The sequence below is a fragment of the Corvus kubaryi genome, unplaced genomic scaffold (genome assembly GCF_017639235.1).
Source record: "Corvus kubaryi isolate FWS band 111438036 unplaced genomic scaffold, C.kubaryi_AGA036_p1.0 137, whole genome shotgun sequence".
Lineage (NCBI taxonomy): Eukaryota > Metazoa > Chordata > Aves > Passeriformes > Corvidae > Corvus > Corvus kubaryi.
Window position 1 is genome coordinate 13,233,256 of NW_024580671.1, and position 16,642 is coordinate 13,249,897.

At 39.1% G+C, this 16,642-nt stretch overlaps 1 protein-coding gene across 5 annotated transcripts in view; it reads right to left on the reverse strand.

The window, feature by feature from the left end:
• Positions 1–429: 429 nt before the first annotated feature.
• The window catches only part of ANO6 (anoctamin 6), a 67,171-nt gene continuing 50,958 nt past the window's right edge, over positions 430–16,642 (reverse strand). For 3 of the 5 annotated variants that reach the window (XM_042017919.1, XM_042017918.1, XM_042017921.1), the window contains 11 exons: positions 13,529–13,674; positions 12,009–12,086; positions 10,323–10,548; positions 9,269–9,438; positions 8,612–8,709; positions 7,843–7,973; positions 6,834–7,039; positions 2,584–2,783; positions 2,030–2,135; positions 881–1,083; positions 430–577 (listed from right to left, as the gene is read on the reverse strand). In XM_042017919.1, coding sequence (XP_041873853.1) covers positions 556–577; positions 881–1,083; positions 2,030–2,135; positions 2,584–2,783; positions 6,834–7,039; positions 7,843–7,973; positions 8,612–8,709; positions 9,269–9,438; positions 10,323–10,548; positions 12,009–12,086; positions 13,529–13,674 — 1,586 coding nt within the window. In that variant the 3' untranslated portion in view covers positions 430–555. Of the gene's footprint in view, positions 578–880; positions 1,084–2,029; positions 2,136–2,583; positions 2,784–2,818; positions 5,795–6,833; positions 7,040–7,842; positions 7,974–8,611; positions 8,710–9,268; positions 9,439–10,322; positions 10,549–12,008; positions 12,087–13,528; positions 13,675–16,642 lie in introns of those variants that run through there. The other 2 variants (XM_042017920.1, XM_042017923.1) reach the window with 2 other exon arrangements.

The following is a 16,642-nucleotide window of genomic DNA, read 5'->3' on the forward strand; positions in this document are numbered from 1 at the left end:
TGCCTCCCACTGGTTTGTTTTCAAACTAGCACATATGTGAAAAGACTTTTAACACTTATTGCTTTTACAGGTAGGAGACCTTCAAGGCTATGAGCATTTAGCTCAGAATGGGCAAGTGAACTAATGAAAGTACATTGACTGGGGAAAGATAAAATGCCTGAGTTTTCTACTCACTTGGAGTGCTGTAAGGTCAGTTTGTATGCATTGATTTCAAAAGCAATTCTCCTGTTTACACACAGATTGATGAACAGGATGGGCTTACAGTCCTGTTGCTTCTTGTGATCCATGATTATTTGAGATATCTTGTTATCCATTTAAGTCTCAGTATGCGTAGCTAATTCAGAGTAGCAAACAACTGTGCTTAGTATGTCAATTCCAATGGCTTAACAATGGGATTTTGAGTTGTATTTTCTTTCTTTTTCCTTCATGTTTTGGCTTTTCCTCTTCATTTTATAGCAAGGGTTTGCATTAGCAAGCAATCAAAACTCCTTCATTAGATGCGATGATATTCTTACAGCAAATCATTCTTGTTCTTAAGGTTTTATTCAAGTCACACTAGTTATCTAATAGCTGATGCCTAAAAAAAGTAGAAAGCATACTTGGTGTTTGGGAATTTATCTGCATCTTCTTAAGAGGATAAGTAATTTTCACCTTCATCTTTTTTTTTTTTTTTTTTAATGTTCTAAAAAACTGTTTTAAAAAATGGTAACTCTTATCTGAGTTGCAGTGGTTGTGTTTGTCCAAGGGAAACTGGTAAATGAGTATGTAAGAGTTGCCAGAAACAATGTTTAGTAAATCCAAAATGCTTGATAGCTATTGGTAATATCTGGACAGGTATTAGTTGGCTAAGTACTATTATTCCATGTGAAAAAGTACTTACTCTTCTTTAGGTCGGAAAGTGCTGTCTGCTCCTTTGATAATTTTTTCGGCTATCTTACCCATGTTTTTTTTCATACCTTTGAGATCATTCTCATGTAAGAGTTTCTGTGTGAGGTACTTCTCCCGTTTGACCTTGCTCTTGGTCTTTTGTGATACATCCGGAATTACATATGAAATAATAAACTTCACAAAGTATATGACATGCTGGGAAAGGTGAAAATGAAACAATTACAGTCAGGATGAACAGGACATAATTACAATTATAAATGAAGTGTCACTTTTTTGTCTTAAGACTCTGAGCTGATTCACTATCAGTATCTAACAGGGTAGAAAAGGATTTTAAAAAGACAGTAAGACAGAATAATTATCCAATAAACAAGAGTTTCTGATTTTCCAATCCTGATTTGAGCAAGGACTTCTCTGCCTGCTTTGGGAAACCCTGGTACACTGTGCTTCCCTCCCACATGGAAACACTGGTTACAGTTTCCTGTAAGATTTTTTAGGTTTGTTCAAATGACTCTGGGGCAATTACTTTTCCCTGCTACAGGAATTCTGCTCTAACCAGTTGCATGTTTCTGATGACTTCAGTAGTCTCTGGATCAGGCCCTAAGTACATTTTATAATTAAATAATACCCAATATTTCCCTCTCTTCATCTTGGACTGACTCCCATCTTTCATAAGCCCAGGCTGTAGCTGCAGAAGAAGGAGCAATTGCTTTCTGATGATCATCTACAGACTCACCTCTTACAGTGATTGTCTTTATAGACTTCACTCTACCACGTATTGTACACATATTATGTACATGTATTATGTATGTATATCATGTATATGCATTCAGGATGCTGTGCACAGATTTCTTCTAAGTACGTGCATTCTATTTCTGATTCTACAGTTCTTGAGAAAAGAAGCTGCAGATACATTGGGGCAATCCTCAGCTGCAGGTATGTGGGCCAATCCTCACCTGAGGTCATGATTTCAGGGAATTATTTTTCTAATGTTGCTACTCTTAATTTACATCTCCCAAGTTCTTGCTCATGCTAGCACACATCACCAGCTCTGATAGCTGTGCCTGGACTGAATGTCTCTGAAGGATTTTCTGCATGGAGGGAAGAGACTAAATAAGCAATGCTCAAACCCCCATACACTGACCTCCATGACAATGATGAAAGCCAGCTTGGCTGCAATGACATGCCAGTAGTATATGTTGTGCTCATACTGGTGCTGGTGACCAGGAGGGTAGCGGAGATCCCGGTATCTGAAAGCAAAGTAGGGAAGTCAGGAGCTGGACCCTGGCATCTCTGCAGTATGGCACTGTGGCCAGAGGATGGAGCACGACATGGCCCTGCTTAATGCGTCCAGGAACAGTTAGCTCGGGGAACTACTGTGATGGGTAAAATCTATCTGCAAAATAAGCCGTATTTGGCTGAAATGTCCTATTTTTGCCCCTTTATTAAGAATTACTTACAAAAACTTTAAGGTGTTTTATTTTATCAGCTAGGAGAAAACCAAATTAAAATAAGAATTTTCTGAGTAGCACAAACTTACGGGTGAATACTTCCACTCCATTCTGCCATTCAAAATAAGCTGGCTCTTCCTGTGCTTTAATGTTTCTTACTGCATTTTGTTAACTGAATTAGATGACTTAGATACAAACCCCATTATTTTTGTAATTGGAAAATGACAAATGCTTATTTAACACTTGCCTGCATGTCGTGTGGGTCCCGAACCAAGGGGAAAATGGCTTGCTTGCATTCTTGAAGTCTGATATATTGAAGACAGAAAGTGTGCTGTTTATATACCCTTTCATAGTGTGACTGCTGTGGCTCCCATAAGGAGGGACTGAAAAGGACCAGTAATAAACCAAACGAGGAATCATGTCAGATGTAAAAGCAATGATCATAGCCTGTGTTTCAGAAAGAGAAGACAAAAAAGCAGAGCAGCATTAAAGAAATAAGCTTTATTATGCATTCCTTTGCCATATACTTATCATCTCAAAAGTTAGCGTGCGAGCTAAAAATAGAAAATACGTGCTTTTCCCGTCAGTGGTGGTTCATGCTGTAAATGAGCATGTAGTCTCTCATGGGCACAAAACCATCCCTTTCTGGCATGTGCACTCTGTACAGTTTCTAAATTATGCTAGCTCTGCTGAATGCCTCAAAACAGTTATACTATAAAACACTTTTTTCATGTGCATGCAGAGGAGATCAGCAAATGTGCTTCTTATGAGTACTTACAAGATTCTTAAAGAAATTCTGCCTGATGAAACTAATGGAAACAACAGAAAAGTTCTTCAGTAACAGAAAATTAAATTTCACCATGTTCCCCAATGTTTGAGTAAATGAATTAAATAAATTAGATATATAACTGATCCATCTCTGATCCTAGAAACATCCCACCCTTTCTGAGGTGCTAGCCAGCCCAAATTCATCTTGGTGCTTGTTGCCTCCTACTATAGCGTAGTACATGTGGAAACTGCTCTTGATGCCAAGATAATTTTTTTTAGTAGCAGCTGCATAGTGCTGTTTTACATGACGTGACCATTTGTTTTTATCTTGCTCCCAAGAGAGTCCCTGTCCTACTCAGTCTGCTAGTCACAAACTAGCTAGGAAATTTGATCTGTGGGTTTATTGTGGGAAGTCTTTTCTAAACTCATGAACTTCCCAAAACATCCTATTCTGGAGGAAAGGTTAACTATGTTTAATCTAATTTCCTCCTCTGCTACTGCAAGTTCAAAAGGTTCCCCTGTGAGGAAGACTTTCCATTGGCAAGATCTGCAGCTCAGTACTTAGCAAGAGGCTGCCCAGCCAACTCATGACAACAGGCGTCTCTGGTGCCCAGCACCTGGGAAGGAGTGACCAGCTGTACTCCAGGACTGAAAGACAAGTGTTTTGTCCCATGCCAGGATAAAAATACACGCTTGACAACATGGATGGGAAGAACCAGGGCAAAGACATGGAGGAGAAAGGTGTGAAGTAGGGATCTGATGGGATCAGGGGGAGGGAGATTTAGGCAGAGATGTATAAAAGAGGCAGAAAAAAACTACAGGAAAAGCATGGGACAGAGTTAGGGGCAAAGTCAAGCAGTAATGGGTAACAGAGGAGCATAAAAGCTAGTTAATATCTGTATTTTATTCTCCATCATGCCTGTCTGCAATTCACAAAGTCTGTATTTCCTTATTTTCATGACATGGGACAAAAATTTTCTATTTTTGTGCACCGTTCCCAGCCAGCCAGTCCCAGCCTGAGGAGGTATTTGTAACAGTTGTAGAAAAAGGGAAGGGGAGAGAGGAGAAAGGGTGAAAAAATAAGTGGATACCTCTTCTACAAAGTTCCTTGAAGAATGCTTTGGTGGCAGTGCTAGCTAAAACAACCTCCTGCCTCTGTCTCTAGCCATTGACTTGTGCTCTTCGCTGGCTTGGGCATTCCTGGCCCCATGCAGCAGATCAGATGACAATGCTCATCTGACTGGGAATCACCACTGGATGCTTTCCCTGGTCTGATTCATCATGTGTTTATAAAGTGCTGGTGCTGGCACAATGCAAGAGACAGCATTGAGGGGAAAAGACAGTGAAGGGAAAGAGCAAGGAGTTGAAAAGGGGGCCAGACCCATCCTACCTCGAGTAGCACCACTTCCAAATGAGAGTGCTATCCTACTGTCTTACCTTTTGAGTTGGCTTTCTTTGAAGGACCTGAGAAGCTAAACTGTAGTTAAGATAAAAGTTGCAGAAACAATCATTTTGAGACTGTGGTCCAAGATCTGTATTTAGTTCTCCAGAATATTGTTGCAAGTGAGTTCAGTTGAGAGAAACTTTGGCTGATGAGAAATGAAAGGGAGGCATCCCAGGTCTAAAATAAACTCATTGAAAAATTTCAAGGGTAAGGTGTATTTCTTGTACTGCACTTTGGCTTAAATCAAATGTAGTTGGCATGCACTTTTAAATACTGTTTTTAAGCATTACATGCCAGTGTGAAATGAAGTGAAAATTATGTGTTGTTTATATTTACATGCTGAGTGGGTGTTTTTGACTGACAAGAAGTATATATTACTGTGTCTTGCATTTGCAGGGAGACGACCTCACAGCTAAATTACTCTGTTTTTAACTCTGAAGTAGAGTTAAAAGTAGAGTACAAGTAGAGTATTTATAGTCTGAATTACAAGCATAGGAAATTTTTTGTTAAATAAATTTTCTTTCTGTTCATTAGCTCATCTAGTCAGACCATAAATGAATTAATATCAACTTAACAGTAAGGCAAAAACATTCCTTCTCCCTTTGGACCAAATGAGTTTGATGCTGCTTCTTTGTATTAGAAAGATGCTGGAATATGATATTTACACAGCTTAATACTTGATCTTACTGAATCTTTTTTGCAAGGCCCCAGGTCTCTCATCATCCTAAATCTGAACCCTGTCTCACTCCTCCCTCTCTCAGAATGATCTCCAGATGTGCTCTGGAGAGCTTCAAGGACAGAAATACGAGAGCTAATCCTACGGCATCCTCTCAAAGGAAAAACTTTTTTTCCCCTTGAATTATGGGCTGCATTTCAGAGTATTGCACTGGAGAACTACAAACAAACAGCACATTCTTTGCTTCCCAAGCTTTACTGCACAGTTCTCCATTTATACCATAACTAATTAAAATCAGTCTTCAAATCAACAACAGATGCAATAGCAAGTCCAGTGCCTCACGGCAACTCCCAAAACTGGTAGCTTTGTGCAAAAGTTGCTTGCAAGTCACCAGGAGCTGTTACAAAGGTAACATGCATGAAGGAGAAGATGCATGGAGAAGATGATACACTACTACCCAAGTATAATCAGCTGTAATAAGTCATGTAGGAGGGAAGAAACACTTTCTGTGTTCTACAGCAAAATCAAGGCAGGGTTGGTAAAGGAAAGACTGATGACTTGGATCAGTTCCTGGATGTCAAACAAGAAAAGAAACATACTTAAAGGAAGAAAACGGCTCCTAGCATTTGCTTAAGCGCATGGTTTTGCAGCCTACACTTCATTAGCAATAAATACCAATCTCTTTGAGGTCCTCACAACATATGCAGCAGGGCTGTTTGAACGTGACAGCCCCATGGAGGTGAGTGTCTGATGCCCTGTTTGCACAGCGTCATCAGCTGCGGAAAGCAGGGCACGAACACATTCATAACAGAAGCCTGCACATGGCCCAGTCAAGGTAAGGTCACCTAAGCCACTTTAGCTCTGACCTGAATACCGTGAGAACTGTGATAAGGTGCAATATTTTAAAGTAATCCTAAGATATAGATATATACAACTTCTAATTTCATATTGGTATTACAAGATCCAGCTGGATTGACCAGGAAAAGCAGTTATCCAATAGCATAACATATTTGGATCTCCCTGATAACAGAAGAAAACAGCAATCTTTTTGAAAAAGGTTATTCCCCATGGAGTGTTATTGTCCCTGTGGAAGAAACCAATGGTCATAGCTCCTTTAAGAAAGGCCAGCAGTGAGAATTTTCTGTAAGTTAATACATACTAGCTACTGTTTAAGAACAAGTAATCAAATAATCCAAAGTGATAAATACCAATGGCTTATTTTTCTTCCCACAATGCAGACTACAAATAAAATCTTGGTGAATTGATACAAAAAGTGTGAAAGGTCTGAATTTCATTGTTAGAGGTATATTCATCAGAATTTTTTCTTAAATATTTTAAAGAAACTCTCTTAAAATTCAGCTTCTTCATTGTGTACATAAAAATTTTAAGAACAACTGAAGAACAGATTAGTGTCCAAATTCTCAGAGAATTCATTCTGATCTGCAATTTTGAGCACACATTGTATTTTTAAGTACACAAGAAAGAAGCTGAATTTCTGCTTTAAGAAGATGTGCCTTAAGGATCATTTAAGTTGCATTGCCACACACAGCATTCCTGGCACCTGCAGGGAAGGCATTTTATCTTTTGCAGTTGTTGGCACCGTACTTACGTTGGTGACCACGGCCAGAATGGCTATGCCCTGCAGGATGGGTTGCCAGGCGCCGATGTCTTGCGCCTTCTGTGGAACCATGCGCCTGAATTGGGTTGTCAGCTTCCACGCATCCAACCGGATTTCCAACAGGTTGTTAATAAGAGCCAGAAGAGGAGCCAGGGGGAAGGACGCCACAAACAGAGTCACAAAGCCAAACTGTATAACTGTGGAAGGGAGAGGTTACGTACATCGATGAGGCTTTCGCTTACTGGAGATAAGCAAGTGTAGGCATGCATAGTTTATATACTCCAAATTCAGGTGGGAGAAACAAGAAAGAGTAGCTGGGATCCTAGTGAATCTTCTGGATGAGAAAATAGTAGCACAACAGTACTGGTAAAACCTGCTAAGTGAAGGGGACAGAAAAATATTACAAGTCACAATACACCAAGAGGAATTATTCTGGGTATTCAAATATCCATTTCTTTCTGATGTCTTTATCATGAAGACCTGGAAATCTCATAACTATCTGTCTCTGTACTGAACTGGAGGGCCCAAACCAACAATCATCTTATTGGTGTCTGGGTACTGCCTTAAGTACACTTGGCAGTGCCATCACAAACTGGATGGTGGCAACAAACCAGCCATGGTCTTCCAGCTCCCAAGTTACCAGCAACGAGTCCTGGTGACTGCAGACCTCCAGAAGAGCAGTCTGACACAGGGCCCTGCTTTGCAACACCAGAACATGACAGTGGTTTGCCTTCTGAATGCATTTCTCACAGGATTAGGCAAGGAAGCAGCAGTACTCCTCCTTGTACAACCACATGCTGTTTCCTAGTTATAAACTTGATTAAGACTTGGCTGCTTAATAAAAGCTTGTAAAACCATCTGTAATGGCTCATCAAAACTTGTCTCAGAAAACATTAATGTCTCTCTGTCCACCTTATTAAGCATAGCTTGTATGAAGATTTTCTTTAGAATATGTCTGTATCCAGCAGTGGTAGTGAATCCAGACTAAACTGTTACTTACCCATTTCAAGATACTCATAAAATAGTCCAAGTTTTCCAATGGGCTGGAGGTGGTAGTCATGTTCCCAACGTGGAACAACTTTTTCTGATCTAGCAGCTGCAGAGCATCTTCCAATTAAATTCTTGACCAAGCTATCAGGCAGGGAGAAAAAGAACACTAACATTGGTAAAAGAACCTAAAAAGTTCAGTAAATGAAAAAAAAAAAAATTGACATTTCTGCCATAACAGCTTTAAACAATGGATTTATTTATTTCTGAATTACTCAAAACTTTCTTCCTTCCTTTTGTTGCCTTATCCTAAAAGTGGTTATTTACAAACCATAAATGAGAGTGTAAAGGGGCTATATATCAGAATCATAGTGATTTATACTTACTAAATGAGTTAAATCAGTAACTTTTACATGATTTTTAAAAGCCCAATGTATAACAACAAATCATTCCAATCAATATTAAGCAAATCTTCAGTTTAATATTCTCAGAGCTCCTATTACCTCAGTTTTAAATATTCAACCTGAAACACATCGAGTTTGACTTGCAGAGGAAGGAAAAATTTCTGATTAGAATTAAAATCAGTTAAAACAACAGAGACAGGAGCCCAGACTACCAGACCAAAATATCCAAACTGTCTAAAAAGGACCCTGACGACAAGTCTTATTCTTTCAGAATACAATGTGCACTTACTAAACTCAGTGACCAAGTGCCTGAAGGCATCAAGCAAAACAGTATTTTTCAAATATGGAAGAGCAGATTACTTAATAGTTTGAACTTACGGAAGAAGCACTTCTTGAACGTTGTTCCAGATAGCTTTCCCTCCTACTATGATAGCAAGCTGGGTTGTGAGCTCAAGGAGACATCCACCTGGATCACACTGAAGGTTGGGAGAAAAAGGAAAATTTTTTGAAGTTGGGTAACTTTTCAGGCATGAATGAAGAGTTTAAAATAATGCATTCCTGGTTTATTATAATAATATTATCAATAACTGAAAGCAATCCAAGAAGACTGTGTAGGGAAACCTTTGCAGTAAGGTATACAAAAGCCAATTCCAGGCCGTATATATTCACATTTGGTAAGTTGACAGAACACCAGTGGAAGAGTGCGATACCAGGTGAAGCCATGCAGCTCTGTGCTATCACCAGGTGAGGGTCATCCAGCAGAATAGGAATGTGTCTACTGATATTCTTTCCTTCCTGTGTGCCCATTCACAGATTGTAGGACCACGGAAAAATACACTTTTCTGGGTATGTATAACACATTTCTAAGCCCGACTGGTCCTGTGCCATGTTCTTTTATGCTAGAGGTTAGTGAGGAGGCAATTAGCTTGGGGGGCAGTCACTTTTAAAACCCTAAATATGTACAACTATGTTTTGCTTTATACACTCCTAACTGCAGCAGATTACCTGGACTAATTATACATTACGCATTCTTACCTCTTCATTGCGATACTTTCCTAGCCAATAAACTGGACTTCCAGGGTGACCTACAAATTTACCCTTAAAGAAGGCTATGTAGAAGCATGAAGAATAGTAGTTAACAAACTGGAACAAGAACATCTTTGTGGTCAGACTGTTTTCATAATCGGTCTGTGTCCTTGGAAGTTCTGCAGTGAAAGAAAAGTAAATACATTTAAAGAACCCCAACCCAATCTACAAGTAACCTACAAGCTGTTCTAGAGCCATGGCTGCAAAGTATCTGTATGCCCCATAGTCCTTAATATGACTGAGAGCATAATCATTTAGATTGCATGTAATCCCCATGTATACTGTAACCATTACATCATTCTAAAACTGTATGGATTGTAAAAAGGAAAGAAGTTGTTCACTGACAATAAAGAAAGAGAAGAAGCAAAAATTCTGATAACTTGGGAAAAAAAAGAACCCAAATCCAGCAGACTCAGGAAAGATGCAAATGCAACACTTTGAACTGATGAAACAGTACTAAATGAAAACACCACACTACTTGATGCATTTAAAGTAAAATAGCTACTTTAATGTTGATGGCCTGGATATAGAGAACAATATTATTTGTGACTGTTTAACTGTTTAACAACATCAGAGTAGTATGTAGCTTTGGAATGGTGACCTTAGTTCCCTTATTTACAAGAAAATAGCTATTTTCCCCATAGACAAAAGCTAGTGTAATTGAATGTGTTATGACTTACTGATCTGTTTTCATAAAGCTTAGTTGTTGTAGTAATTTTATTTGCTTTGTCTGTTTCACAAGCACAAAACTGTAAACAATTGATCTTTCATGCTGCCTAGGTAAGGACTTTTCAGGCAAAGAGCTGAATATCACATTTCTCTGATATTGAGAAAATCTATATTGGAAAATTTCTAGGTGGTATTGTATTGTGTGATTTGGTGGGAAAATTCTGAAAGATGTGGTACAGGTGTTCATTTATTGTAATACCTACTATACATATAAATGCCAATTTTTCTAGCTATTTTACTGCACATTTCTATCTGAGGTACAGAAGCAGCATACCGAAGTCAGTGATCAGGATTGCCACTTTTTCATAGATGATGTTGAGAATCATAATGACAACGAAGCTGATGAGCGAAGCGGTTACTGACGTGGCCGTCTGTGGAGTCAGGTACTTGCGGATCGTCTCCGTTCCGCTGATGTGCTGTGACAACGTTGCAGAGAACACCAGGAAAACTGAGAGCCTGTAGACAATGATTCCAACAACTGAAGCAATAATCAAAAGGATCTGCCAAGGGAATGCAAGAAAGATGTTTATGTTCAACCACTGGCTTTAGGGAAAAAGTGAGTTCAATACAATTTTCATGATAGGTAAAAGGAAAGCAACTTTGTGCCTGTCATTCCATTGCAAGAGGATGATCAAATAAGATACAAGGCAATAAATAGAGAATCCATAAAAGAAGCCTTTTTTCATATAGCATAGTAAATCTGCAGGAAAGAAAAGAGATGGTCTGTTTTATGACTAATAACAAGGTTTGTACTGATGTGAGCCAATGTAATGAGATGTGTAATGAAATCTTACACCTTGAGGCATGTGACAAGAGAAAATTCTTCATATTGGACAACTGGCAGGATGGCAGATGTACTATCAAGTCTACGTTGATTATGGAGGGGGCTGCACCTTCTCTTCCACATGGTACTGTTACAGACTACAGACCCCTCAAAGGAATAGGAAAATTTTAAGCCAAGTCATGTAGTCTGCAGGAGTTACAGTAATGACCCATGTATCCTGTCTTGCTTGCCATCTCCTCTTTCTGCTTCTCTTCCTGCTTTTATTTCTTGCTAGTTCTCTAGCTATTATTCAGTTAAGGTCCATAGGCTGTGTATCTTTTTACCACTATCTCAGCAAACTGCCATGAACTACCTCCCCTGACCCTGCACACAATAACTGTGCAGTAACACAAGTGACAGACCCAGAACAAATCTCTTCCCTCCAATATGAAGTCCAGTCTATTTAAATCCAACTGCAAGTCAGTATTCTTTCCTTTGTGTTTCAAATGTGTCAATGCTGAGGCTCTCCTGGGCTGCCAGACACCATTCTATCTCCTATCTGCATCCTATCACCTAGAATGAGGTCTTTTCCAGCTACTATTTGTGCTACAGATAAGGAGGACATGCAGCATGCTAAAATACAGAGCTTTTCAAGGTAATCTCTCTGGGCCTGCTCATTGAGTCATGGTTGACTGGACTGCTTTCAAGGTTTAGTTTTAATTAAAGTAGCAGCTCTAGAAGATTAAAGAGCACCCAGCTTTGCTCTGTTAAGTGAAACACAAAACCTGAAAGAGGTCATGGACTGTGAGACACAATATGGAAGAACACAGCCGGAACAAATCAGACAGAAACTAGCAGGGAGGACAGCATATAAACCAGTCTTCCCCTTATTGTCCCCCTAAAAGCAAAGACGTTTGTCCTAAAATAATGAGGGAAAAACCAATGGACCACCTTCACAAGCATAACTCAGAAGCCACAACCACAGGATATTTTGGTACTGTGTGCTAATGAGCGTTGGGTGGCTACAGCTACCTTCTCCATGTGGGTCTGTACCTTTTGGGCTTGATTTATGCATGAGATGGAAATCCAACTGAACCGGTTCCATTGTCATTTCTTGTTCAGTTCAGGAGGATCATTTTTTAGACACTTACTAGAAAAGTGAATTTATGAGGGGAAAGAACAAGAGAAGAACTTTACCCAGAAGAAGATGGCACTTGTACAGAAAGTCATCCGTACGCACTTCCCCCATGCAGTGTATGGCACATGTTCTTCTTGCTGTAAAAGATTAAGAAACAGATCAAGGATGCACCCAATCTTCTTTCATATTTTTTTGTGTGCTCCAATTAAACTGTTTATGATATTGAGGGCAGAAAAAAAGGAAAAAAGCACCTTGTTTTGTTCCCTGGAAACTCAACATTTATTCATGATTTCAGAAGTCTAGCCGGATTACAGGTGTCTTTTTTTTACTGCCCCTTCAAAGATAAAAATTACTTCCATAGAGGTAGGGGGTCCTCAGCTCTTACTGACTTCAGCCATGACAGGCTGCATAGTCCTTTTAAATGGACCCATCCTTCTTGGCTGATCATTGCATCCAAGGTCATTATCTTTCAAACGTCAATGGCTAAATTTAGCAGGCATTAAAATTTTGGTCCTCGATCTCTGTATTTCTCAATGTATTACATAGGAACAATGGGATGTGTTCCCCAAAGAAAATTCCTACCTCAGTGTGGTGCTGTTAAAATTCACTGAGTCTTTAAAGAATTTCTGAGGATCAAGATAAAATATTTCAGCATATTCTTCATTCTTTGAACTGTCTTAAAGGAACTTTCTAGCTATGACTTTATATGTTCAAGGTGGCATACATTTATAAGCTTTTAAACAGGATGAGTTTTTGATAGTACAAGATATAAAAAGAAGATCTATATAGGATAGTGTCAACTATGGCAGTTAATTTTGAAACTTTTCAAGTGCCCTCTAATAAACATTAGTATAACGTGGATGGAATGTGAAAGCAGTGCAAATGATTAGATAAAAGACAGAGTAACATATTGACAGAGAATAATAAAAAGTGAAACTGAACTTGAGTAAGCCACTGAAGATAAAGCTACTCAAATGTATAAAAAACAGAAATCTAAACTAAATCCCCAGAAATATGAATCCTATTTTGTTGAAATGAGGTTTATCCTTGTCTCTGCAAGTTTGTTGTTATTAATCATAATTGCATCCATATGCACTTAGCAACAATAGCTATTTATACAATTTCAAACAGAAACATCTTTGGTTAAAAAGACATTTGTGGCATCATATATAATCATGTAACATTCTATTCACCTTTTACCTGATGCATTCCTAGGCAAAGACAGCAAATGCTCTGTGATCTTGGCCTCTGGAAGCAACATTTAATAATTTCTCAGGGGATTTAATAAAGTAGCCTTTGTCTTCTAAGCTGGGAACAATGCCTACTTCTGTTTATTTAAGACATAAGAACCTCAGCAGCACAAGGTCCTCAAACAGGCAACTACTTTAAAGTGCTTGCAGTTAGGTAAAAATTCCCTCTCCTTCCATGTGTACTTTATAAATTCACTGTTTTCAGGGCAGTTTATCAACTTGAGGCACTGCTGATTTATAAAGCTCCAGCCCAGGTTTACCATTTTGATAGTATCTGCTCACAGCAGTCTATAGCAGTAACCATCACCAGTTATCAAAATATTCCTTACCTGTGTGATTTCATTCATCACTGTGTGAGTGCAACGAGCTTCGTATTCTGGGCGAACTTGCTCTTCTTGCTCTAAGTACTCAACTGTGTCCCATTCATACTCCAGTTCAGCCTGCCGTCTCTTCCAAAACTCCAAAAAAAATGTAACTATTTGAACGATAGACAAAATGAGCAATACCACATGAGTATTGGATACTGCTTGAGTCCTCTTGGCTATAACAGATGGCTCAGTATTCCATACAGCTTTTCACAGGCATGGAATAAAGCATTTATTGGCCAATGCAATGGTGAAAACAACTGGATCTACTCCTTTATGCAATTATGCCTTTGGAGATATATGTACTTTAATATGAGAAACATGAGGTAAATTATGTTGTAACCACATGCTAAAGAATGTATATAATTTATCTATATATTTGCTTTCTGTCTAAGGCCAAGAAATGAGCACTTTGGATTTCATATTACAGACCACTTTGAAAAAGTTTATCATGGGATGCTTAAGAAACTAAGCTGTTTGGATAGGTGAAGATGAAATACTGGAAAGTGCAGGACTTCTAGAAAAACAAAACTTAGTATGCCAAAAATTGTCACAAGGAAGAACTCATGCTCATTTACGCTGCAGTTTTTGTGTAGACAAGTTATCAATTTGTAGATTACAAAAACAATGATTGTTCAGGTAAAGCTGCTTAAATACAGCTATCTTTCCTCCTCTGCTAGCACAAACCTGAAGAAACTCCAGCCCTTTTTGTATGGCATGAAGCTTAGAAACTCCCTGGGCTGGGCCAGCTGTTTCCCTGGACTGTGCTCCTACAGCTGGAAGCACTGAAGGATCAGGTACACAGATGCCTAAGTGGTAATGGTGAAACGTGAATCCAGCCAAACTCATTACCTTATCCCAAGACATTATGCAGGTAGATCTGGCAGCAGAGGCAATGACAAACCCAGATGGGAAGGTTGGGAGGAGCTCAGGATGCTGGGTGTCAGTACCATGCTCCCTGGCACACCTGGATGCTTCATTATTGAAGACAGTGTAGTCTCAGATTAAATGAGTGGGGTGGCTCTGCAGCACTGTTTCCAGGAGGAGTAGTAGCCAATCACTGCACTCTCATTGCTCTCATTGTCTGGGAGCAATTAACCCTAAAATTGGGGTTTTTTTTACTAGTTTGGCCCCTCATTCTGAATGATGAAAACGCAACAGCATGCAGTTACAAGTTCAAACATTAAAGGTTATCTCGAAAATCAGGTGTGGTTGAAAAATCCCAAACTGAAACATTTAAAACCCAGGAAACTCCCTGTGAGATGTCCTTGGCATCTGCACACAGGCAAAACCCCAGAAACCCCTGCTCCCCTGATTATTCAGGGGCCTCTTTCACAAGCACTTGTCCACTCCCTCATGCTTAGAAGCAGCAAGGCCATTGCAAGCAGCAGACCAGAGGGTCTCATCTGCTTTCTCCTGCAGAGCGAGGACGTTAGCCTTCAATAAACCTCTAATTGCTGCCCAACCCAAATCACAGGAGTCTACAGGCTATACTAATTTGTTCCAGCTGCAAATTCAGCTGCTGCTGGAGAGCCCAGAAGTGCAGGGGCTGCTTCTATGATGATAGCCTCACGTGCTAACTGTGACAGAAGGGCACATAACACAGGTACATCTCTCCCAGCCCCCTATTAGCCAAGTTGTGTCTTTCAGAGCAGGAAAGGTGCTTCTGCTGGGTTTGCCATTTTCCTTTCATTTTGAAGCAAGATTGTTTCAACAAGTGGAAACAAATGACATTTCAGAATCAGAGATCAAAGCAGTCATTTCACCTCATATTGAATGGTGTCCCCTTTTGTGTGTCTCCCAACACTACCCTTCAGGATGGCCCAGGTATTCTGCCTCTGAAGCTGTGTCACCAAGGCCTGAAAAGAAGTGCCTCCATTGCAGAGCATTTCTTGGTTTCACTGATCTTGCTCAGGAAGGGGACCCAGGGATGGCATCAAGTGAAGTGGAAGCTGCCTCTTGTTCATAACCTTTGCCAATCTAGTTTTACCATCAAAGGGAGAATTGGCAGAGCATTAATGTATAAAAAGGACTAACTCCTGAGGCCAAATTCCCTGGTGTTTCATAGTGCTTTAAGATTTTTGAAGGGAATACACACAAAAAAATAAGAACTTATTAGAAGTGTATTGATGATAATGATGCAATAATATATCTAAAAGTCTAATATTATTTTAAGTGTTTTGGACCAGGAGGTCTAAAAAAGTAATAGAGCAAGATGAAAATCACAGCTGGAATTACACCAGGACCATGGGTCATTTGGATTCAGTACAATTTTGGTTGAATTTCTGTAATATAATTCACCTCTTTATATAGTGGACTTACAACAAGAATACTAATAGACCTTGCAGCCATCTCTATAACCATGAAACTTAACTTTGTAATTATTGCTCCTGGAACCATTCTTCAAAACAGGAAGAACAATTTTAATTAAAAACCAAATTGCCAATAAATTAACTCTTGAGATGATAGGAGAAGATTACATTAGTATCAAACTTCTAATAAGTTTTAATTTAGTGAATCCCCTGCCTATCTTTTGATGCTAGCATATGTTTTGAGAGAAAACTTCTTGAAATGATACATTTCATCTTACATTTCTTTAAAGCAAGAGCTATTTTGAAGCACTTTAGGTTGTCATAGGGAAATAAAAATACAATGTGTTTTACAAAGAAAGCAAATTTTGCATTCTTGTCAGCCTATATATGAATTCAAAATACTACATGAGTCACATTCTCTATAGCACCCTGTATACAGACCTAACATGGAATTTACTTTTGTAATTACTGGATAAGACACTGCAATAAAAGCCAGTTAACAAAGCTGTTAATATGAGTAAAATAAACTGTTTCTAGGAAAATAAACCTTGCCTAATCCCTTGAATACAACACCAAGTGTTTTCACCTGTTGGAAACATCCTGGTTTCATGTACATTTTCTCTGCTAAAAGGTAAATCTAGTGCTTGTAACTATTACACTTTTTACAATCAGCTTCTTAAAGACTGGAGGAAAAAGTTCCTGAGAAACATAACAAATTACCATTTTTCAATTGCCTTGTGCAGTTACACAGCTGTTAATAGCACAA